This window comes from Cladophialophora bantiana (assembly GCF_000835475.1).
Source record: "Cladophialophora bantiana CBS 173.52 unplaced genomic scaffold supercont1.18, whole genome shotgun sequence".
Taxonomy (NCBI): domain Eukaryota; kingdom Fungi; phylum Ascomycota; class Eurotiomycetes; order Chaetothyriales; family Herpotrichiellaceae; genus Cladophialophora; species Cladophialophora bantiana.
The window spans coordinates 574,803-596,797 of NW_015971592.1; the positions used below are offsets into that span (position 1 = coordinate 574,803).

Below are 21,995 nucleotides of genomic sequence, written 5' to 3' on the forward strand. Positions count from 1 at the left end.
ACTCAGTCAACGATACCTGTCTCGGATGTTCTGTCTTAATCAAGCTGCAGCCTCCTCTTCTACGCCCTCTTTCTCCCGTCTTACAAAATCTAATCTTGTGTTGTAGAATGGTCGTATGGGCCCCCGCGCGATTGGTTGGAGGCTGTCGCTGGGATCGGTGGGAGTAATCTTCCATCTTGTTCAGCACGCAGTCCACGCATCCAGGCGCGCTGCTCTCAAAGGGGCAGACTGACCTTGAAAGTCTTGATGAGGCGCGCCAGAGCCTTCTTCATTTCGATCATTGCCAAATTGCGCCCGATGCAGATCCGCCGTCCGGTACTGAAACCGAGCTCAGCGTGGTCCATCTGCCTGAACTGCTCTTCACTCAGCCCGATCCATCGTTCTGGTATGAACTTCTCGGCAGCGGGACCAAAAACATCAGTGTCTCTATTCAATACTGCCGTGCTGACCGAGACATTCGTGCCACCGGGCACCCAAACGCCGTCGATCGTTGCCCCAGGTTCCGGGACTGTCCGTTCCAGGATGGTCGTGCCAGCTCTGTTCAGCCTCAGAGACTCACGAATGACGCTATCTAGGTAGGGAAGGCTGTTCACCTCGGAAAACCGCGGCATGTCGCTCAGTGACGCCGACAGGATTTCCTTCTCGAGCTTCTTCATTTTCTCCGAATGCTGCAACAGAGTTACGAGGATGCCTGCGGTGACCTGCCCGATAGTCTCGCTTCCAGCATGCATCGTCGACACCAGGAAGCCTACTACGTCTGTTGTGTTGATCAACTCGGGTGCCCTTCGACTGGCTGCCAGGTATTTTCCTAAGAGGTCGGGCTGGCTTTCCAACCGCTTTTCTTCCCGCAGTCTCTGCTGCAGCCTTTGCGCCGCAAGCGCGCCCAACATCGAAGATTTTCCCATTCTTTGCATAATCGGGTTTTTGAAGAGCAACCATTCCAACATCGGTATGGCTCCCCAGTAATGCCAGTGCGTGATGCGCTCGGACGCGCCTCCGATTGTGTTCCCAAAGTCCTGCTGTTGGCTCAAAAAGGCTTGGTCTTCTGTGAGCGCAATGCGGGAAATGCTGTCAAAAGCCCAGTACCCCAGAGTGGTTCCTATTGCGATGTCGGTTTTGGTGTCCTCGAGGTATCTTACCAGTGAGGAGATTGTGTGATCGAGCTCTGACTCTTGTCGGAGAAAGGAATTTATGGAGAAGTTGCCAAGCAGAAGGCGCTTGACAGCACTCATTCGCTTTTCGTCGAGAATGCTAATAAAAGATGTGACCTCGCGGCCCCGGATCATGACTCGAATCGGAAGATAGAATGAAGACTAGTTAAGTCCAGTGAGCTTGTTCCGGAACCGCCAATGGATGATTCTTGGGTTCCATGAGACTGACCTTTGGCATCACATCAGTCGTCCTGTATATCACAGGAATGGCAGACGCCTTGCTGAAGATCAACCGATTTGGTCCCAACCTGACCACTGGCCCATACTTTTGGTGAAGATCTGTGGTGAGTCGAGCAAAGGTCGTGCCGGTCCAGAATTTATAGGCGAACCAGAAGTCTGTGAATGCTGCGAAGAAAGGACCTGGAATGTGGCGAAGGCGAAGATAGCGCTTGAGGAAGAAAGTGACAATCAACAACGACAAGGCAGGGGCTGCGAAAGCCAAAGAATGGCTCCAGATGAGGTCTCCAATCTGCATCATGTCGACGAGTATTGTGCCATCAAAGCTGGGTTCGTCTTTGAGCAGAGTCTCTGTAGGACCTGCGCATTGATGATTAGTTATATATCCAAAGACTTCTATCGCCCCACATGTCGCTGGCAACCCTAGGACTCAGGGGACCCAGTTACTCCCTAGCCTCACTTTACGATTACCGCATTTGACAATCCATAAGCATGACAACAGAGTCAGCGAACACCAGAATGAGCGGCCGCGTTGCCGCATGTATACACGAGAATCAGAGGCCTGTTCTCCACCAGGTATGCTCGAGGTTGATAACCTCTTTGGTTCGGTGAGCTGCCGTGATTAGAAGATGGCCTCCCCCCCCTCCGTTCTCTCACGTCTGACCGTCATCGTGATCGGTGGGAAGGGTGTTGAAACATCCTTGTTGATCGATTGGAGACTTGACCCGGCCGTAATGGTTGGTCGGATGAGTGCAGCAGCGAAGCTCCCCAACAACGCTTGACCTGTTCCATAGCAGAACACGATGAGAAGAGAGGAAGGGTCGTGTTGGCCCGGTTCCAAGGAGGTTAAGTAGGAAGTGGTGGGAACCAGCAACCTCGCCGACAAACAACCACATCTATCATGCAAACAAGCGCATTTAAATCAATACAACAGAAAAGCCTATAGTCCAGCATGGGTTACTGCAGGTGGGAACCCACCGACTAGATATCAGTGGCATCCGTTCGCCAAGAAGGGCACGAATATTTGAAACGGATCTCCCCGGGCCTCGAAGGAAAAGGCGGCATGATCTCTCCGCTCTGTCGATACATAAAAGGTGCTCAGAATCAATGGAAACTCTCCAAGCCAACGGGCGAGTGGCGTGAGGCACACCCAAGAAGTCAAAACCCAATCATGAAGTTCACGCAAGAGACGTCGGTCTAGAATGCAGGTCACGCCACGTCTGCTTCCGACCTCGTACAGATATGGGCGTGATGATATCAAGCAGCTGCGTTCTTGCCTCAGTCCTGCTTGAAAACTGTTATAAAGCCTTCCTTCCTCCGTCTACCTCGCTGCTGTCTATCTCAAACTCGCTTTGCAAAGGTTTCCCGTGTTCATTCACCTCATGTTTACCATGAAGCCGTCCGTCAGCCAGATCGCAAGGCCACGGCTCGTGTCTCTCGGTGGGATCAGATGTCACACCTCCAGCAGGATATCGTTAGCACCGACAGCTCTCCATCGAGCAGAAAAGGCATCCGATATCAAGGCCCATCCGGAAAGCGCTCTTACCCAGGAAAAGCTGCCGGACAAGCCCGGTAATCGGCATTGGACTGAGGAGAATGCCACCCCGAGCGAAGCCGATGTAAGTCGGGGGTCACACATTTGCATTGCGACAGCAGCAAGTTGCCAGGCTCTCGATCGCTGACAGCGACTGTTCCAGATCAAAGCCGACCGCGAGGCGAGGCTGGAGGAATCATTGGCAAAGGGGCAAGTCAAGAAAGTCCAAAGCAGCGACGCTTCGATGTCGTGGCATGACCTGTTGATAAAATCGAAACTCGGCGTCAACCTGCAGCTCTAAGGGTTTGCCACAAAAGTCCCTCTGCGATCATGGATGGGTAAAACGTGCAACGGGGATCAACAGCAGCGCGATTGGTTTCTCTCAAAAAATAAAAAAAATTTACCAGGGCCTTGTTGGAAACTACCGGAATGTCAACTCGGGGTTTTCGGTGTGATGTACTCCTTGTATCATTGTGTCCACCTACGGCCGCAAAACTCCTCGTCTTCCAATTTTTGTGGATCTTGCGAGTTCCTCAAACCCTCTCTCCTCCAAGACCGTGAATGGATCTCGACGTTGACGGTCCTTTGAGTAGTACTATGCCACCGTTTCCTTGAGGGAAATTTCCGTGGTTGGGTCGTCAAACTCGGTCTCGAACCTCCGCAATCTGAGCTTGCTCGAGTTCGGTCTCTTGCTTAATCTTGCCATTACTGACCAACGCCTTGGCTGGCATTCTAAGGGACTGATCTAGCTCTCTATATGAAAGGACTGATTTTAACGGATCAGTTTCTACCGTCCCCAACATCCACATCGACGCCTCTAAACTGACTGAATGCTATGCAAACCAGTAAACCTCCCCCAGCACAATGGCACTGGATACTACAATCTGCATCAGAAGCGGCAACAGGTTCACTCTGGCGAACTTCCACTGACTCACACGCACGCCCTTGTTCGCGAGTAAACCCCTCCAGAGCAGGCCCGCCAGAGATCCGGCGAAGGTGTAGCTGAATGCCCCAATGTTACTGCCCATTGCCACAGTATATATTGCACTAGGCAATACCCTCGGATCACGTCGCACATGGTTGGAGAGCATGAACTGAGGATCTCGGATAATCTCCACAAGGATGATTGTCGCGCCGATATTCGTCCCAGCCAACGGGCACAGGAACGCAGCGCTAACGAAGCCGAAGAAAAAGACTGTAGCGGGGGGGGATGTGCATGCACGGGCAAACCCAGTTGCGAAGACACGGATCCATCCGCGCTGAGCGAGGCCGCGGACAAGGATGAATTCGGCCATTGCGAAAGGGAGAAGCGGGATGGGGAGGAGGGAGACGGTATGCGCTGTGGAGGGGAATCGTGATAAAAACGCGCGGAGGAGAGAGGTCAGTGATTTTTGCTCGGCTTGCGTGCTGGGTAGGGCTTCCTTGTGGACTCGATTCCTTGTAGGAAAGTGGAGAGAAAGAGGCTGAGATTTAGATTCGGTAGGTTGGGAGTCGCCCTTGGCTCTGATATTTTCCTCGTCTTTTGCTTGAACTGGCGGTGATGGTGATGGAGACCCAGAGGATTTGGATAACGGGAGCTCTCCTTCTGGATCTGAAGGGTCATGCAATTGGTCGCCCTGTGAGACATGGACCTGGATTGGTATCGACCGCCGCTGGTCCATCTCCGCCATCTCTGCGGTAGAATCCCGTGACTGCTGCCGAACAATTTCTCGACCAACCTCTGGATGAAACCAGTCGTTAAGAATGTTGAAAAAGAACGCCGAAACTCCTGCTGGCGCAGTGATCATCCAGACCTCGACCGCATGACCCGGCACGAAGCTCGTACCGACAAGCACAGACACCGTAACCAGCATCAAAGCGCTGAGGAAGAAAGCACCTGTGCGGTCACGGAGTTTGCTCCACGGGTCGTCCGCCAATGGAGTCAGCGTCTTGGGGATCTTCCTCCAGAACATGCCTAGAAGAATGGGATAGTTCAAGGCCGCCGGGATCAGAGAGGGAAGAACCGTCCACTTGGTGAAGTCCGTCAAGTAGTTGAGCCCAAAACTCCCCGTTATGAGAATGTTGGTCGGATTACTGCTCACCAGGACGGCAGAGGCAGTGTTCGCTGCCATGAACTCTGCAAACACCCAGGCCGTAGGATCAAGCCCCGTATGCTGGCTCAGGTATGCTAGAAAAGGCGTGCCAGAGAGGATGAGCGGGTCGTTTCCCACGATACACGCCGTGAGCAGAAAGAAGGCGTACAGATAAGTGAAGAGCAGGCGGCCCGAGCTGCCGCCACGTTTGGAGACGTAGAATGCGGTAGCCTCGAGAGCGCCGGTGCCGTCAAGGGCAATTGAGATGTAGGCGAGCGAGATAAAAAGAACAAGGACGTCATAGGGTTTGACAGTTTCATCACCGACAATACCTAGGCGAATGGTAGAGCCCTGTATAGTCGTTGTCGCGAGGAGAAGAATGACGGCGATGACGGGGGCGGTGGTGAGTGACAAGTGGACATGGAGCCGACGGTTGGATAGGGCTTTGAAGTCATTGAACCCGATGACTCTGGTATTCAGCAGCGTTGAGAGCAGAAGCCGTTGGAGAACGGCCGGCAGCCGAATCTTGACCGGCCAGATAACCAACATGGAGACAACGCAGAAGACGGCGAGGATAAAGCCGGAGTGGCCATTGAGATAGTCCTGCTGGCCATTTGCGCTGGACATGCCCCTTTCAGGATAGCGAAGGAAGATGTTACGACGACGCAGGTCACATCCATAACGACAATGTACAGTGGAGAACAATTCAAGGAAGAAGACAAAAGACGGACGGGTGGAATCCCGGCTCGCCGGGCGGGCGCCGAGGATGACGTCGATGGTTGCGGAGCTTGGCATCTTGGCATCATCCCGCCATCCAGCATCGGTTCCTGGGTTTGTTCTTCCTCCCCTCTTCGCCAGATCGATCCTTCAGTATAAGAGTACAGATCTCGTGGGAATAACTCGCCTCCAACTGCTCCAGACCCGCCTGTCCAGCCATCATGGGAGTAGCCTTCCGCACCCTCCATGCTCCAGTCCTCCTTGTCGCTACCTGTCTCACCTTCGGTGGCAGGATACCCTTTTGGAATCCCCATGTCGCCATTCTTGAATTCGGGCTCCCTGAGCGCATTGCCACCTCAGAGCCCACTCATGCCAGCTTCGTAATCAGCAGGGCGCGAGTTTCGGCACTTGAAATGGCAATCTGGGTCTTTAATCTTCAAGGCAAGCTGGCGGCAGTGGACACGATCCTTGGCACTGCTCCTCTATGTCGGCGGCGCCGATGCCTACGTTTGCTGGCAAGAAGGTGCGCCTATGAGCGCAATCTTCAGAGCGGTTTCTGGCATTGTTATCGGAGGCTGGGGAATGCTGGGCTTGACTGCACGGCAGACTTGATGCTATTGAAAGGCCCATGGGAAGGGCGAATCGCCACAGGAGGAGTATTCTCCTCGGTGAATAAACTCATTGCTGCTGCGTTTCCAGGCTTCCTAGCATTTCAACTCGACGTGCGTCATCATAATCTGCAGTACCACAGAACATTCTTCAAAACGCCATTTGCCGTCGATGAGAGACCTTGTCCGCACAACATCCCAGCCGATACACTTGCCTATTGATCGCCTGGTCCTCCCCATCACTGGTGAGGAGAAACTTGATTCGCTGATGTCAATCGTTAGCGCGAATAATGCCGCCGAGCCTTGGAATTCAAGCCTTACTTGCACATAAAGAGGCTTGTGTTCGTCGGATGACCATCAAAAAGTTGTCGTCAAGTACACCTTGAATTTTTGGGATTCCCTATCAGAAGTGGTGAAAGGTGCCACATTTTGAGTCGGGCTGCCGGCCGCACGTGCTTCGCGTCATCATCGCCTCTTAGGAATGCACGGATGACTTTTGGTTTCCAAAGCCCTATCCACTCCTGGCTGCAGAGATCCTTGTGATACTTTTGCAGTCTTCTGGCCCGCTCTACGTGAATCTCTTTCACATTCGGAAAGTACTTGGGTAGGCCATCCTATTCCGCAAACCCAAACGAGGTGAAGTGTAAGCTGGCGCTGGTGAAGCCGAAGGTGTGGCCTTGTTTCGCAGCTCAGCAAATTCAGTGTCTTGGTTCAATTGTCGGATCGGACCTCAGAAGCAGCGAAGGCGGCCACTGAGCGAATTCTCCTCTCGCGCGAACTCCGAGTCCTCGTAAATCTTCCCGAAAACAAGATGGAGATTGCACGGTGTGCCAAGTTTGTGGATCCTTAGCTCGGAGCGACGACTCACATTTCGCGACGCAGTTACCACGTAGGGTTTCTCATAGGCTTGTTGATAGATTTGGTTCTGGCTTTCCGGAGGTAGATCGAGAAACCAAAACCGTGTGAATAGACGCTTAGCTGCGTCGGAGCTGGAGGGCTTCTAGTAAGATACGTCCATCTATTGCTCCAAACCTGCCCAGGTTGGGCCCCCCGGTCGACGTCGACAACCCAGAGGACGAAGTTCAGGGTTGGCGATCCACCACGAGTCCGTAGTGTGGCCGTATATTTGACAATTGAGGTGTTCAGATCCTGGACGTGATCGCCGTACCCGTCGAATTGCAGTGGTAGGGTTGGCGGAGACATTTTTGTTGGATATGATGGACATATATATGTGTAGTTTCAGGAGCTTGCAGCTATACTTTTTGGCACTTGTCGGTCCGACCGAGAAGCTTCTTGTCCTGTAAGCAGTCTGACAAGATTGTAGTCTGAAGACTTTGGGAAGACCGTCAATGACATGGTTGGGATATTCACGCTCAAGTGGCTAAACGGCGACAGATTTCGGCACCCTTTCGCAGACGTAGCGTGAACCGACTAGCCCCAGCGTGTGGTGTTTGATCTTCCAGCGATGAGTTACACATTGGAAGTCGAGATGGTGTTCCCTTTGATCGGCACTGCACCATTACCAGAGATCCGGTGTCACTCAAGAGTCGCTGTATGCAAACCGATGTTAATGGCTTCAGACGTGGGTCAAGTTTCAAGCTCGAATTATCCTTAGGCTCGGGTTCCTGTAAAACCCGAGCAGACAAGAAAGGGGGAAGAATTCGGAGGAACAGTCGAAGAGAGGAAGGCTTTTGTAGTTGGTCCACTACTGGAATCCTAGTCAGTAGCGGGTTGCTGTCCAACGTCGCGGCTGCTGAATACGCGGTCAAGCAACTGACTCGCCAAATACTGGCCTTGATTGACAGGTTTGTTTGTGCCTCTCTTGTCAAAAGATTCATATGAGGCGCGAGGCTGACCTCCTTCACCCCCTTTTCCCCAAGCCCTTGCGTTAGTCCAGTCCAATGCGACAATGCTCCATACACAAAGGCGAAGCTCGACCTCTCCAAAGGCCATTTCAATTCCGGACCCGAGCACCCCCAATCTACTCTAGAGCCTAACAGAGAAATTCTGAGCTGCAGCTGTGCGTCCTGACGTCAGCCGGGAGAAGTCTGTAGGAACCTACAACTTGACCCCCTGCTTCCCAGTTTCCGGCATCCCGGATCCCGAGGTCTCGAAGCTTTGGAAGCAACTACCGAGCCTCACTAGGTAGGTATTCGTAGCTCGCTGGGCCCTCAGATGACCAAGTTCAGAGAGTCATTTAAGATAAAGTCCAGGTTGTCTCAGTCCTCAGGCCCAATATCCGGGCTCCGCCCTGATTGGCTAGGCTAGATACTGGACTCCAGGAGTCTGTTGCGACCTCTCCACTGTGGTAGCAGCGCCATCATTAAGGATGTGCACTGTTTGCATGCCCTCAACAACTGGCATGGGTCCTGGGGATCTGGCGCGTCCACCAAGATGGAATCGACTTGAACCGGTCGATGGGCATCTTGTCGAGAACGGTGTCTCGATGGTACGACAAACACTCCACCACCCGGCCGTTCTGGTTGAGGACCCTCACTCTCGACAGTGGATCGGTTGGGTCTACTTGGAACACCAACTTGAGTTCCTCGTATAGCAGCGGGATGAATTCCCGATATAACTGCTTGCTTGCGCGAATGATGCCGACCGAGCGGTTACCGATGCAGTGCAGGAATACTTGGTCGCGCAGTTCCGACGGCAATGTCGACAACATCCCCTAATCTAACGTCTTGGTCGGTTGGGCTGTTGGTGTGGAAGGTCTCTGCAAAGTTGACGAATCCATCGCGTCTTCAAGGGGCCGTCTTTTGTAAGTGTTGGGGACGAGGTTGATATCTCTTGGGCACGGCATAACGACTGATTGCTGGAGGGTATCGAGGAAATGGATAACAAGAATTTGTCGCGGAAGGTGTTGCGCCCTGCGAGACCGAGATCCAAGTATTGAGAGGAGTTGAGGATGGAAGTGTAGTACGTTGACTTGGATGGCAAGAATGTCTTCTTTGACTGCAGGTACGCTCGATAAAATATGTGTTTGAGGAAGAAATGTTGAGTTTGATACCATGCAGAAAGCAGCAGGTGCCTCCTTGATACAAAAAGGTTCGCTTGTTATGCTGTTCACACCGAGGATTCTCTGGTGGGGGACCTACCGTGGTGGCGTCCCGAACCATATCCATTGTATGGGCTGAGACTCCGCTACCAAAGTTTGAATCCTGAGCTGCGGGGGGTCAGTGAGAAAATTACAAATAGGGCAGAGCCGGGCCAACCATCGCAGAACATGGCTTTGAGTTTCAATGTCTTCGCCCGCCACCGTCTCAGGTAGCGATTCGCCTGTCTTTGCAACTATTGTACTCTATTATATAGAGTAGAGTTTGCCCGAAGTTGAGCCTCGTGGCACCTCCATGATCTCAGCCTTGGCTTGGCAATTCCCCTGGGTCAACATGCACCAAACGCCACCATCTAGCACGGCCGACCAGACCCGAACGGATGAAAAGAAATTTAAGAAAAGGAGACAAGACAGTGAGAGGAGAAGATTTCGTGGAATTACGTTCAGCTCGTTTTCACACCCCGTCATTATCCCCCAAGTTTTGTCGCTGCTTCTGCTTTGACGTGTCCACTTTTGTTACAGATTGGAGGAGCTCCACCATGTTTCTGTATGCTGACTGCTGTATGATGCCTGGCTATTGTACCAGTCAGTCCTTTGACACTCTTTCCACGTTTGAAACACGTTCAACCTTCCAGCTCGGTTACTCCAAGCGCCTTTTCGTATTCCGAATATTCACAAGGCAACGTGGCCAACTTTCCCCGTTCCCACCTTGTGCCATTATGTGCCTGTCGTATCAAGTCCACTTTACACCTCCCCCTGTTAGATTTTCCTCGATTGTATCCTGGCCAGACCTGCTGTACAGGTGTTGTTGTACCAATTCATGTCGATACTGTCAATCCAGAACTGACTGACCTGGCCTTGAACGTTAGCGTAGAAGCTCAGGGTGGACATCTTGTAGAAGAGATAGTTGAAATCAATCTGGGTGAGCTGACACTTGTTGAAGTCCGGACATGGAGGAATACGGAAATGCTGAGTGGCCACTACAACCTCCGTCTCTGTAACATTGTCCCACTGATAAGCAGTGGCAACAAAGTCGCATATCTTGCTCAGATTTCTGGACCCGTTGTCGCATCCCACGTAGGCGGAACTGGCGCTGAACCAATAGTTATTGTCATAATTGCGAGGTCCGGCTCCGAATGAACTGGGGGGAATGGCACCCGCACTCGTAGAACCACTTACAGTGTTGTCGAGTGACGGGACAAACTGAGCGAGTCGGTTACCTGACTGTGGAGGGAAAGGCTCGGTCGGCGGAGGTACGTAGGCCCATCCATCGCCCCAGAAGAAGTGGTCATATGGGTTGAAAATAGGTGGGAAGTCCGCGGTGTCATTGTCAGTGGTAGAGAAAACGGGTAGATCATCGAACTAATCTGGTCAGCAAGCACTCAATCTCAGAAGTCTCAAGGATACCTACTCCAATTCGGAAGGGACCAGTTTCGCCGCAAGCAGTTGGTGTTGCGGCCAATGATGAGGAGATGGACCAGTCGGTGGATGTCTGGATCGTGACGGACCCTCCGGACTTGGTAATGGGGCCAATACCTGGTATGTAAGTAGGAGTCGCTAGGGTTTAGTCAGCAAATTGTTTGGGAGAGCGTGGCCGGGTGGACTCACTGGTTGTTTCCCACGAAGTGAAAGTCAGTGTTGACTCTCCGGCCCAATTGTTGCACCATCCAACCTCTTGCCCACCAATTGTTGCAGAAATCCATACGCAGGTCTGTCTCTTTTCCAGATCGTCTCCAGCAACTGACATTGGATCATAGCTATATGCGGAGGTGTCGTAACCATAGGCTGGTGTTCCGTGCCCGCTTGTAGGGGCAAAGCTTGTCGCGTAGACCGTGGAAATCTCCGTGACCGTGGACGTGTACAAGGACTGAGTTGGCTGGACTTCTGCTGACCAGGTGAGAGGCGCAGGCAGTCCGTAAGAAACACCAGTGCCAGCTGCAGACGTGCCACCGATAGGAGAGCCAGTCAAAGTGTCATTCCAGCCAGCAAATGGACTCGAGAAGGGTGTGTGGAAAGCGCTGTATGTAGAATTGTTCTGGGCTTCCTGTCGGGCAGAGGGAACGGCCGGAATAGGCTGAACAGTGACCGTAGTGACTTCGGCAATGATAGATGCTGACGGCTGGAAGGTCCAATCGGTGCTGGAAGGACCCTTGGACATGTAGAACACGGATGGGCCGGTGTTGGAGATTTCAGTGGCCTCGTAGCCAGAGACTTTGACAGAATGAGTGAAGGTTTGAGTGGCAGGGATTGGTCTAGCGGAAACCGGATTCTCGATGCTCAGGATGCTGACTTGGGCCGTGTCCAACATAGCCATGGAACTCGCAACTGCATTTGGGTCTTGTTGAAGGATAGTAACTGTTGCAGGGGCTTGAATGATGGTTTGAGTGACCGTTGCGTAGTTCCAAAGGGTCACGGGAAAGCATGGTGGATTTGGCCTGCCGGATCCCAGTCAGTGTGTGCGTCAGATAAGTGAGAGGATGTTGACGGTTGCTTACGCTTGTCTGATGGGTAAGACACCGGCTTCACAGAGACCAGAGACTGCACCCAGAAGGAGGGCGGAGACTGCGAGTCTCATGGTGACAGCGCTGTCGGTGTTGTAGTCGTCCGTCGCCGGCACTCAGTATGTGATTTCGGTCAGTTGCTGAGGAGTTGGAGCCTGGTGACTTTGAAGAAAAGAAATAGCGATCAGATGATGGAAAAGAGAGAGGGAGAGAGAGAGAGAGAGAGAGAGAAGACGGACGATGACGAGGCCGACGGAGACGAACGAGTGAAGTGACTGGCTGACAAGCAGAGGAAAGAGTGAAGATGAGAGGGTCAGAGGGGTTTTAAGAGGAGTGTCGACAGGATGGGACGAGACAGGGTTGGGAAGTTGGGAAGTTGGGAAGCTGAGTGTTGAGTGTCGATGGACTCAAAAGAAGGGCGAGTGAGCCGCTGGTGAAAGAAGACCTGACTGGTAATGGATCGCAGTTGACCACTTTCTCGCTCTACCTCTCCCTCTCCTACTCTCACCTAGACCTCGGTCGCCAGCGAGCCCGGCAGCAAAACTCATCCTCAATGCCTCCTTCTCCCGCAATCCTCGTCGTCGGTTCTCTGCCAGACCCTTACGCAGCCAGTCCATTTCGCCTTTTCCGGAAACTAGTCATTCGTTGTACCATGACACCATCCTGTGTGCGCAGTCTGCGTCTCGCCGCCGATCCAGCCAGTCAGCCAGCCGGCCAACCGCGCTTGTTGCTGTAGCATTTTCTCTCATTTCCCTTCGCTCATCCTCAATCCCCTTCCGTAAGCTCACGACGGAGCAGACAAATGCACGTGGCGGTAGCACGGCGGAAGGCCAAAGAACCACGCACCATCTACACCATCTGCACCATATCGTACACCTGCATGCTTCTGGGAGTTTTTTTTCCCGCGCCCCTGGCCAGGAACAGCTCTCATCCGATCATCATTTCAATGGGCGTCTCGATTTGGACTGGGCGATTTGTCCATCAAGACGAGGCAGAACAGTCCACTGCACTATCGGATCGACATCAAAATGTTTGCTATCGGGTGAGTATCTGTCAGTTTCATCTCCACAGTGTCAATCCCTTCGGCCCGACGCAGTAGCCTTGACCTTGGCATAGAATTTCCCTTTCAAATCCACCCGGGTACCTACAGCTGTCGGCCTCCATGCCGGAAATTTAGTGACACAGCTCAGTTTCATAAAACTCCGAGAGAGAGCTTTCGGCTTGAACAGCCTGACGGGCTCACCAACGTGCCCAGATGCGACGCGACGGGGCATCCCACGGACGCTGACGCGCTAGCACTGGAGTCTGCCTTGTACAGAGATACGCATCGCGAGACTGCAGCCAGTCCCACTCCATATGCCTTCACGCAGGTCTGTTCTCCAGTCCCTTCATCTGAGATGCTTCTGAGACTTTGTTCTACGCCAGACAGAGTGCATTGCCCTCCACAGTCGCTTGGCAAGTTGATGAAAGGCTTCGTTATCACTTCAGAGCGTCAAGATTGTCTTCGAGCCCAAACCCAACTAAAGCTAGCGTCTTGGCAGGTTTGGTGCAAATGCTAGCCGTCGGGCCATGCTGGCGGTGCAAGAGCGTCCTTGGACGTCCCAATACGGACGGGCGGACGGAGATGGATACACTGCCGAGGTGCTAGGACGTTACCGAATCGGCAAAGGAAAGTAGCCGGAGAAAGCACATGTTTCATGTCCTTCTCAGAATCCACCGTTCAGCAAATCTGCAACAAGACAATTCCATTTCATTAGTCACCTGCCAGCGTCGTTAACATACAAGATCGTCAAAGCGTGAGGGCGGAGAAGTCGTGTTTTGAGGGAGTTGAACTGTTGAGGTGTGAATGATCCAGCTTGACAACAATGATCCATGCATCCCCGACAAATCAAGATCCAACCGTGAGAGCTCTTCATATACCAAAACAAAACCACATGAATCGTGAAGAAGTCGTGGGTATTTCGTAATGCGCGCCCAAGGTACCACCGCTAAACGCTCGCTTGCACCAAAAAGCATTACCCCGGTCCCTAAAATGCATGCATCAAACCAACCAAGAGCCATGAACACAGGAACAGAATACATGTTTCAGAAGAAGAAAGAGTCGTCATGGGTATCTCTCAATGCAGGCCGTTAAGACTCAATGGTCAGAAGGGTAGTGTCTCGCAAGTATGCCTCCGCTTCGATGATCGTGCTGAACTCGAAAGCCGCATCGTCCAAGGAACAGTTCCCCCCATTCCAGTAAAGGAGTCGTTGTCATGCTCAATCGGGTTCGATCCGCTCTATTCATCGGGCAGCATTATCCCCACTTGTCGCCACAGCCACCAAAGCTTCCAGTCGATTCATTCCTCCGCTTGCCCCGTTACGATTACCAAAAGAAGTGGTATTTTGGTGACGACCCTGTTCGAGATATGGAGCCGGGGCGAGGCAAACCTAGACTGGGATGAGTTGCTGTGCTTTGGCGACAAAATCAAATTCGCCAGGGGTAACTTACATTCTGATGTGTATCCGGAGGTAATGGCCCGTGCTGTGGTTCTATATATCCACTACTAGGCATGATCATCGGGTGCACTTCTACTGCCGTCATCCCGGGGGTAGGAACACCGTCACTACTGCTGGAATCTTCAGGCGAAGTTCTGGTCGGCGCACCGTACCACGCTTGTCGTTTCGTTCCTTTTGCCGAAGATTGCCCCTCCAAGGCCTCGCGCGTCATTTGCTGGTGCTGTTGAGCAGTCATGATGGACGGGGGTGGAGGTCCCATGTCGACATGCCTGGGGGGCTCGTTGAATCGCATGCCCACATTCTGGATTTCATTGATTGTCTGCTGACCCCATGATCCCGCACCTTGGCCTCGGTCTGCGTGCTCGTCGAGCTCTGGGTACTGGCTGGGACGATGGCCTTCCCACGAAACATGACCTTGACGTATACGAGGATCCGAGCCAGCAGTCGATGAGGACACGTTAGCATCAATCTGCATAGGACTCGGTTGGCGACGCGGAGGGGTGTACGAGCGGTGTTGGACGTGATCAAAGCTCTCAATCCCGGGCAGTCGAGGAGCATGACCCGCTGCCGCTGTGGCATGTTGAGCGTGTGCAGGTTGAGGGGCATCCGGAGTCTGCGAGTACGTCAGTCCGCTCGTAGCAGGACGCCCATAGTTGTAATTGCCGGAGGGATGAGTGGATGCATGCCACGTTCGCCTGCGCCAATCCTCCCCGGGTGGAACATGTTGGCTAGGAGCGATAGAGAACGTTGCGGAAGTAGGACTAGCAAACACACTTGAACTTGAAGATGCGTGGGAGCCGGGCGGGCCCATCTGGTTCATATAGCCAACAGGATAGCCGGGAGGGTATTGGCTCTGGTACGGATTAGGACCTGACGGTACGGACAAGCGACGGGACTGTGGCCTTGAGCCGAAAAAGCCGCCCAAGCGGGCATTGCTTGATACTGGCGAAGCCATCGAGGACAAAAAGCCCGGACTTCCAGGGGTCGCAGAGAAATTGGCAGAGGTGGGCGTACTCAGACCACCAGGAGAATTTGGGTTATATCCACGATACTGAGCAGGTGGTGTGTGCGGTGGCTCGATTCCCAGGTTCGGTCTGCTCGCGTTATCATTGGCCATGAGAAGAGGCGGCGGTCGACGTTTTCCATCGGTGACGATACTGTAGTTCGAGGATGTCGAGCCAACACTTGAAGCCGATAGATTTCGGCTGTGGCCCCGACTGTGACTTCCAGTGCTGCCAGCGGTGCCTGTTCGTGGACGACCAGTTGGTCTAACACGGTCGGTACGAATCTGCCGCTGGAACCGAGTCCCGGTAGCAGCAAGCGAGTCGGTGGGAATTTCCTCATTGACATGTACAGTCTGAGCGTGTTGGCGCAAGTTGTCCAGCCGGGAGAATCTGCGATTGCAGTGGCATTGGAACGGACGTTCGCCCGTGTGTTTTCTGATATGACGAGCCAGGTGCTCGCTTCGAGTAAAACTGAGATTACAGGGCGGGTAACCCGTGCAGAAAAACCTCTGGCCCTTCTTCTTCCTCGAGGCAGAGTCTGCCTCACCTGGGTCGGCGTCGTTGTCCGAACCAGGTTGGCCGCTGTCATCGTCGTCCATGTCCATGGCGCCTGACATTGTCTCGCCGCCATCTCTTCTCGTTGAGGACTTGTCTCGGTCAGGGTCTGAACGATCTATCTGTGTGCCTGAACTCGATGGCTGGGAGGTCGCAGGGGGGCTTGACCGGGACTGAAAGGCATGGTCTATGACCGCGATTTTGGACTCGTCCATCACTGTCGATGCATAACGACCCGGCCGCGGGGTTGTTGGTGATTCCAGATCCTCTATCCTGTCCTTGGACGGCAGATTGTCGCTTAGGACGAGACTGGAGATGGCTGCCATGGTAGTGGGGTTGGAGGTGAGGCAATGCCAGTGCGACGGTCAGGCACTTGAGAGGCTGCGGCTCTACGCCACACAATGACTGCACATCCGGAGCGGCCCTGTTCGACGGTGAGGCTGCGATGTGGTGTAGCGGAAACCGAGTTTTGCGATGATTAAAACTGGGTGTAGGGCAGAAGGATTTGATAGACAATGGTGCTGTGGGAGGTGGCAACGTAACGGACACTCTCGGAGGGGCTGGAAGACGGTGATAAGGCAAGGGCGGTCCGGGCGCAGGAAGGGTTCAGCGAGGATGCGGCTGTGGAAGCGAACAATCCATATGATCGACTTGTGGCCTAGGGAGCAGGCAAGGGGGACGAGGGGAGAGTGAGAGGAGGAGAGCGATGAAGCAGCTAGCGAGAGATCTAAGTGTGAGAGAGTTCGACAACTGGGCGGACGAAGAAAGACAAGATCTTGATGCGGTTGATCGCAGACGCAGACGCAGACGCAGGACTCGGGAGGTGATGAAGTGGGAGAAGACACCAAGGGGTTATTGTTGGCGGCGAGCCATGCCCCTGGTGTGGATGGTGGAGTCGGTGCTAAGTAAAGTTAAGTAAAGCAGGGCTCCAGGCGGGTGGCAGATGACGAGCCTTAAGGGCACCATGGAGTGGATCCGAGCGGGTTGCTAGGCGTCAGAAAGGGCAGCCCAGTTGCGAGCGTTGTTGGAGCATTGATATGCTGCTGTGTTTTAGTCAGCAGGGTTTGGAACGGTCGCCGTTCGCTGGATACGATAACGGGTCCGATTCGGGAAGGGGGGAAAGATGGTGACGACGATGATGTTGGATGATGATCCGACGGATGATGATGGATGATGGGCGACGGGCGATGGACAATGGGATGGAAGTGGTGGCGGATGAATCAGAGAGCGCGGGCAAAAGAATTGGAAGAGAAGGAAATGAGATGCATGTGCAGCAGTGCAGTGGGTGCCGTGCCGTGCAGCGCAGCGCAGTGCATTGACCTCGAGTGTGATGTGCGATGGGCACAGCGTGAACGAACATGAAGAGGGCCGGGATGCAAAGTTGCGCAGGGCCATCCAAGCCGACAGTGCCGTCATCAACCTGCCCTCCATCCATTTTATCCATCATCCCACACAGACTGGCACTTGGAGCGTTCCTGTTTGTGTGCCTGTCTAGGCTCTCGAGGTGGGCTAGGCGCTCGGGCAATTGCTTGGGGCGCCTGGAGGGAGTACCAATGGGCTGTTGCAGGTTGCCATGCGAGGGGCAGGACTGATTGGCGGGGCAAGGCTGATGGCTAGCTACCTCACTTGCATCTAGGAGCCTCGGTGCCTCTAGACGGCTAGTTGCTCGTAAATGCTCGACGCTTGAGAGATATTGGGCGCCACTAGTTATGTGTTTGGTAGCCAGAGGATATTTCAGGGCACAGGCTTCCAGGCTCTCGTCCCCAGGCTCTCACTCTCAGCGCCAACCGCAACCCACACGCCGTTGATGTGCATGATTAGTTCGGCGTCAACCAGCGTCGATGTCCCTCGCAGGACTCCAGCCATCCCTGCGAGATCAGCATCGTGGCCACTGAGCTTCGCCAACAAAATCTTAAACGGCCTCTCATCCTCCACAGCTGTCGACAACTCCACCCCTCTCTAGCTGCCCTCCTCGTCTCCTTCCAAGAGCCACACTTTACCCTACCTGGCCAACCATCCATACTTGTCCTTTGCTCCCTCGTGAAAATGGCCAACTGCCCCTCGCCTACCTTTTTATGCGCCTCTTTCGACTCTCAATGAACCCGTGGGACAGCCGCCAATCTCTCCTGCGCACCGCGCTCGAGGCTGGTTTGTTCCTGATGTACAGGTTCTTACCACGTCGATGCGATTCTCCTGTAATCCCACTTGCTCAGCCCTTCTTTGATCGAATCACCTTTGCGCCATGCAGCCTAAGAGCGAAGCCGAGCCTGTCATCCCGGTCTTATTCTTCGTGTATCTCCTCGCCTGACTCACCTCTTGTTGCGCGTACAAGACCCCTCTGCATGCGGAATACCCCGCCAATCCGTGTCCGTCCTCTCTTCGACACCCGAGATTGGACTCGTACTGTGGACTGCTTTCTGACAGCTTTCCCCCTCCGCTGACCGCATATTTGCCGCAGGATGCCCCGGGTCTCTCGGCTTGGATGATCCAATAGACTGATTGTCGCGGGTCTCAGGCTCTGTCAGGTATTTCATCTGTCAGGTACCTGATACGTGGAGGGTGGGTAACCGTTGCTCGCCGAGAATAACTGACCCTGGAAGGCAATCACTCGACTTGCAGCAAGCCCCTTCACTCGGTCCAGGAACAGGCACAGGCGTCAGGTACACCGAGTCCGGCAGCAGTGTCAAGTCCTTTGCGTTTTGCACCGGATCCCCCGTAACGGATGTATCAGATGATCTTTCTCAGCTCTCCCGATAGCTGGGATCAGCCATCTACAAGTATTGAACCTGCCTGAAAATACTGCCCCTAGCAGGACGACACAAATGAGCTAAGCCCGGGGTCTGTTCGATCGATTAGCCTAACCGCATCCCCGCCTGCGCCATTTCGCCCTGGCTTCTTCGCTCATCCGCTGCCACCATCGCCTCGTCGTCACGTGGACGTTCGAGACTCCTTCATGAATCTTCCAAGCCTCCTTGCATCTACCGAGTACTCGTACATACTTGTAGTTGCGTGCTTCGGACAAAGAAAAAATGATGGTGGTCGTACTTTTGGCCAAAGTGACAAAAGTCTATGGATACGCCAAAGATGCCCCATAGAATAAAAATAGCGATAAACGAGAAGATGCCGGGCCAGCACCAATGTAGTTAGCCTCAGCCTTGCCAGAGACTTTGAGCCGATCTTAAAATTAGCCAACTCGCTAACTATTCCATCCTTATGCGACCAGCAACGATGAACCCTAGATATCTGGATACGGAGAACGGCCTCACTGGTCATAACTTTGATTTTCAAATCCGTGCATGAAATCCAGTCAGCTCCGGTCCATATTTCCAGCCCAAAAGTCACGGAAAAGAAGAACTCCGTCTCGAAAAGTGAAACCTGTCCACTTTGACACATTGATGACAGCGAGGCTCTGGCTTAGAGATTCTTTCCTCAAGGAGAAGTTCTATATGGTGCGCGGTATCCACGGACCAAAAATCTTCCCTCGACCTCGAAATCGTACGAGAGACATTGACCGGGGTACGGCATGAATATGGCCGCAACGACCACCCGAGCGGATCCAGGCAATGCCACGTCGACTTACATCAACATTGACTCCCTCACCTCCGACGACTTCTCGCCTTACACGCATGCCAACAACCTCGTTCTCGCTGCCAACAACCCGTCCGACCCGACCATTGATCTCACTGCACCTTTATCTCGTGTTCTTTTCGACCTTCAAGAGATCGATTCGCACATTCATACCCTTACCTCCCGCTCGGCGCTCGACATCCTAACATACACTGCTACTCAAAATTCCGCTGCTCAAAGGATACTCAACAGGATAGAAGAGGAACGAGCACGCCTACTTGCTAGCTACGAACTGCTAGAGAAAGAAGTCCTGGTGCGGCATCAGAAAGCAGTGGTTGCGAAGATCACCGCGCAACGGAGCTGGGAGGTTCTGCGATTAGGGAGGGGTGTACAAAGAATCATCAACCTTGCAAGACAGTTTGAAATCATCCTTGCAGAAGCGGGACTCGGGGGAGGTACAAGAGTCGGCAGGGAAGATCACGGTGCGCTCGTGCGCGCGACTCTTTCGGTCCTTGGGTTTCGCGATGCCATCACTGGAAATGATGGCGTTGAGTTGGCGCGCATCAACCTTGTGAAAACATTGCGGGGAAGAGTCTTCGAAGATGGCGAAGCTAAGATCCTCGACTTTGCCAGACGTATTGTCAGGGAGTTCTCAATGAGTACGCTGTCCTCGGGCCCTGGCGGTGGAGTTTCAACCACCTCGGGACCCACGTATCGAGAAGTGGAGGACAGCCGTGCCCGGTTTACGAGTGCAGTCCATATTCTCTATCTCCTGTCCCCAGCACCAAGGATAGATGGAGAGAAGATGACAAAGAAGGACTTTGAACCCGAATATCTACTCCGTGCATTGCAGGGGTATCTACAGACGGCTATCACATCGAGTTCTGCATCGATTGGGAGGGCTTTGGGGCAGCTACCGACGCTAGACCGGGTTTTGCTGGAGACAAGCGCACGGTGTCAAAGCGTTGTGGCTCTCGAAGTCTTGCTGCGTGGCATATCTCCCCCCGACCATCCTTTACTGCAGGTTGAAGCTCCAGACGACAAGAGAGCCATCAATCACGGCGGCGAAGAAGACTTAGATGAAGACGGGGATGAGATTACAGAGCCCTCTGCACACGTCCCTCCGGAAAACTTCCTCTCCTTGCTTCTCAGTGCCCTCGACACAGCCTCTTTACCCTCATACTTCTGGCGCTCACTGGCGTCCTCGCTTTCCCTTCGTGTTCAGGAGATTCTGACGAGAGGAGGTGTTTCCGCACGCACGTTGCGAAGTCAACGCGACACTGTCCGGCAGGAGGTCCGCGAGTGTGTATTTCGGGGGTCAAAGTTGCCGAGGGCTGTTTTGGTGGGTGATTTGAAAGCAATTTCGACTACGAAGGACGAGCAACAAGTAGACAATTGGGAACGAGAGGCGGCGGTGATGGTTGGGAGTGTTGTTAGTTTGCTGGGGCGGTAGAAGACCGAACCCTATACACAAAGCATGGTTTCGGTGCTCCTGAAGACGAGTGAAGATGTAAATTTAGAAAGCCTTACCCACTGTCGAACCGAGCCGCAGTTTGATTCCCTGAATCCACGCTATGCAATGCTTTCGTCTTGTTGTACATTTGCAGCCTGCCTGTACATTTCTCTTCATCTTTATACGAAGTTGAAAGGACGGCCTGTCTTCTCTCGAGATCAAGACTCTCATTCTCTCGAGCCATCGCAGTCCCATCTGGGTTGTGTGAAAACCCAGACATCCACCTGTTCGCTCACCCGAACCATGACTTGCCTTTCCTCTCCGATTTTGCCTTTGCAGCCGCCTCGGCATCTTCTTTTGCCATTTTCTCTAATGTGCGATCTCGTTTGTAGTCCACAACTCTCTTCTCTTTGAAGTATTTGATCTGGAGTCGTAAAATATAGCCACTATTAGTCTTTATGTGCTTGCTTTGATGCAGTGTTGCAAACTGGGAACTGGAGGAGACCTCGATCCAATTGCACTCACCCAACTTCTTGCACAATCCTTCTCGTAAGCGGCTACCTCTGCTGGACACACCTTCCTTGCCTTCTCATCTTCCTTGATTGCGTCCAATATATCGTGCCGATCCAGACACTGGAAGAAAATATCGCGGGACTCGTAGCATTGTTCGCGAGACGTGCGGTCAGGAGCCACGTAGCCACCGTCTTTGGATCGGGAGGGTAGGTTCGATGATTGTGGTAAGGAAGGATTAGAGGTAGAACCCCCGAGCCAGGTTGGAAGACCCCAGGCCATGGCTCGCAGAGATCGAAACAGGCTGGGGAACGGGGAGGCGACAGTGAAAATATAGTGGTGGGGGTTGAGGAGACGCGGGATGGCTGCTTATATCCGCTTTGTAGAATCGGCGTCCTCGCTGGTTGTGCGTAATGGTCCCTCAAGAGATCTCACTGGTATGGACAATTTATTCGTCCACAGCATCTTGGAGATAGCAGACCCCGAGATCCATGCGAGGCTGGTGCCCGCAGCCCTCCACGTGATAAGG

General features: G+C 53.3%; 8 protein-coding genes across 8 annotated transcripts; 3 read left to right on the plus strand and 5 right to left on the minus strand.

The window, feature by feature from the left end:
* Positions 1-215: 215 nt before the first annotated feature.
* Z519_10493 (uncharacterized protein) lies at positions 216-1,689 on the minus strand (the record flags this gene model as incomplete). The annotated part of the gene is made up of 2 exons (XM_016768209.1): positions 216-1,313; positions 1,381-1,689. 2 exons carry the CDS (start codon positions 1,687-1,689, stop codon positions 216-218), a joined length of 1,407 nt encoding a protein of 468 aa, XP_016615677.1.
* A 1,090-nt stretch (positions 1,690-2,779) lies between these two features.
* Z519_10494 (uncharacterized protein) lies at positions 2,780-3,223 on the plus strand (the record flags this gene model as incomplete). The annotated part of the gene is made up of 2 exons (XM_016768210.1): positions 2,780-3,007; positions 3,086-3,223. 2 exons carry the CDS (start codon positions 2,780-2,782, stop codon positions 3,221-3,223), a joined length of 366 nt encoding a protein of 121 aa, XP_016615678.1.
* A 532-nt stretch (positions 3,224-3,755) lies between these two features.
* On the minus strand, positions 3,756-5,789 carry Z519_10495 (uncharacterized protein; the record flags this gene model as incomplete). Its single annotated transcript, XM_016768211.1, has 1 exon — positions 3,756-5,789. One exon carries the CDS (start codon positions 5,787-5,789, stop codon positions 3,756-3,758), a length of 2,034 nt encoding a protein of 677 aa, XP_016615679.1.
* Positions 5,790-5,932: 143 nt separating this feature from the next.
* Positions 5,933-6,541, plus strand: Z519_10496 (uncharacterized protein; the record flags this gene model as incomplete). The annotated part of the gene is made up of 1 exon (XM_016768212.1): positions 5,933-6,541. One exon carries the CDS (start codon positions 5,933-5,935, stop codon positions 6,539-6,541), a length of 609 nt encoding a protein of 202 aa, XP_016615680.1.
* Positions 6,542-10,136: 3,595 nt separating this feature from the next.
* Positions 10,137-11,952, minus strand: Z519_10497 (uncharacterized protein; the record flags this gene model as incomplete). The annotated part of the gene is made up of 4 exons (XM_016768213.1): positions 10,137-10,739; positions 10,789-10,934; positions 10,986-11,812; positions 11,873-11,952. 4 exons carry the CDS (start codon positions 11,950-11,952, stop codon positions 10,137-10,139), a joined length of 1,656 nt encoding a protein of 551 aa, XP_016615681.1.
* A 2,209-nt stretch (positions 11,953-14,161) lies between these two features.
* Positions 14,162-16,262, minus strand: Z519_10498 (uncharacterized protein; the record flags this gene model as incomplete). The annotated part of the gene is made up of 2 exons (XM_016768214.1): positions 14,162-14,308; positions 14,370-16,262. 2 exons carry the CDS (start codon positions 16,260-16,262, stop codon positions 14,162-14,164), a joined length of 2,040 nt encoding a protein of 679 aa, XP_016615682.1.
* Positions 16,263-19,465: 3,203 nt separating this feature from the next.
* On the plus strand, positions 19,466-20,956 carry Z519_10499 (uncharacterized protein; the record flags this gene model as incomplete). The annotated part of the gene is made up of 1 exon (XM_016768215.1): positions 19,466-20,956. One exon carries the CDS (start codon positions 19,466-19,468, stop codon positions 20,954-20,956), a length of 1,491 nt encoding a protein of 496 aa, XP_016615683.1.
* Positions 20,957-21,248: 292 nt separating this feature from the next.
* Positions 21,249-21,748, minus strand: Z519_10500 (uncharacterized protein; the record flags this gene model as incomplete). The annotated part of the gene is made up of 2 exons (XM_016768216.1): positions 21,249-21,380; positions 21,482-21,748. 2 exons carry the CDS (start codon positions 21,746-21,748, stop codon positions 21,249-21,251), a joined length of 399 nt encoding a protein of 132 aa, XP_016615684.1.
* Between the last annotated feature and the right edge of the window lie 247 nt (positions 21,749-21,995).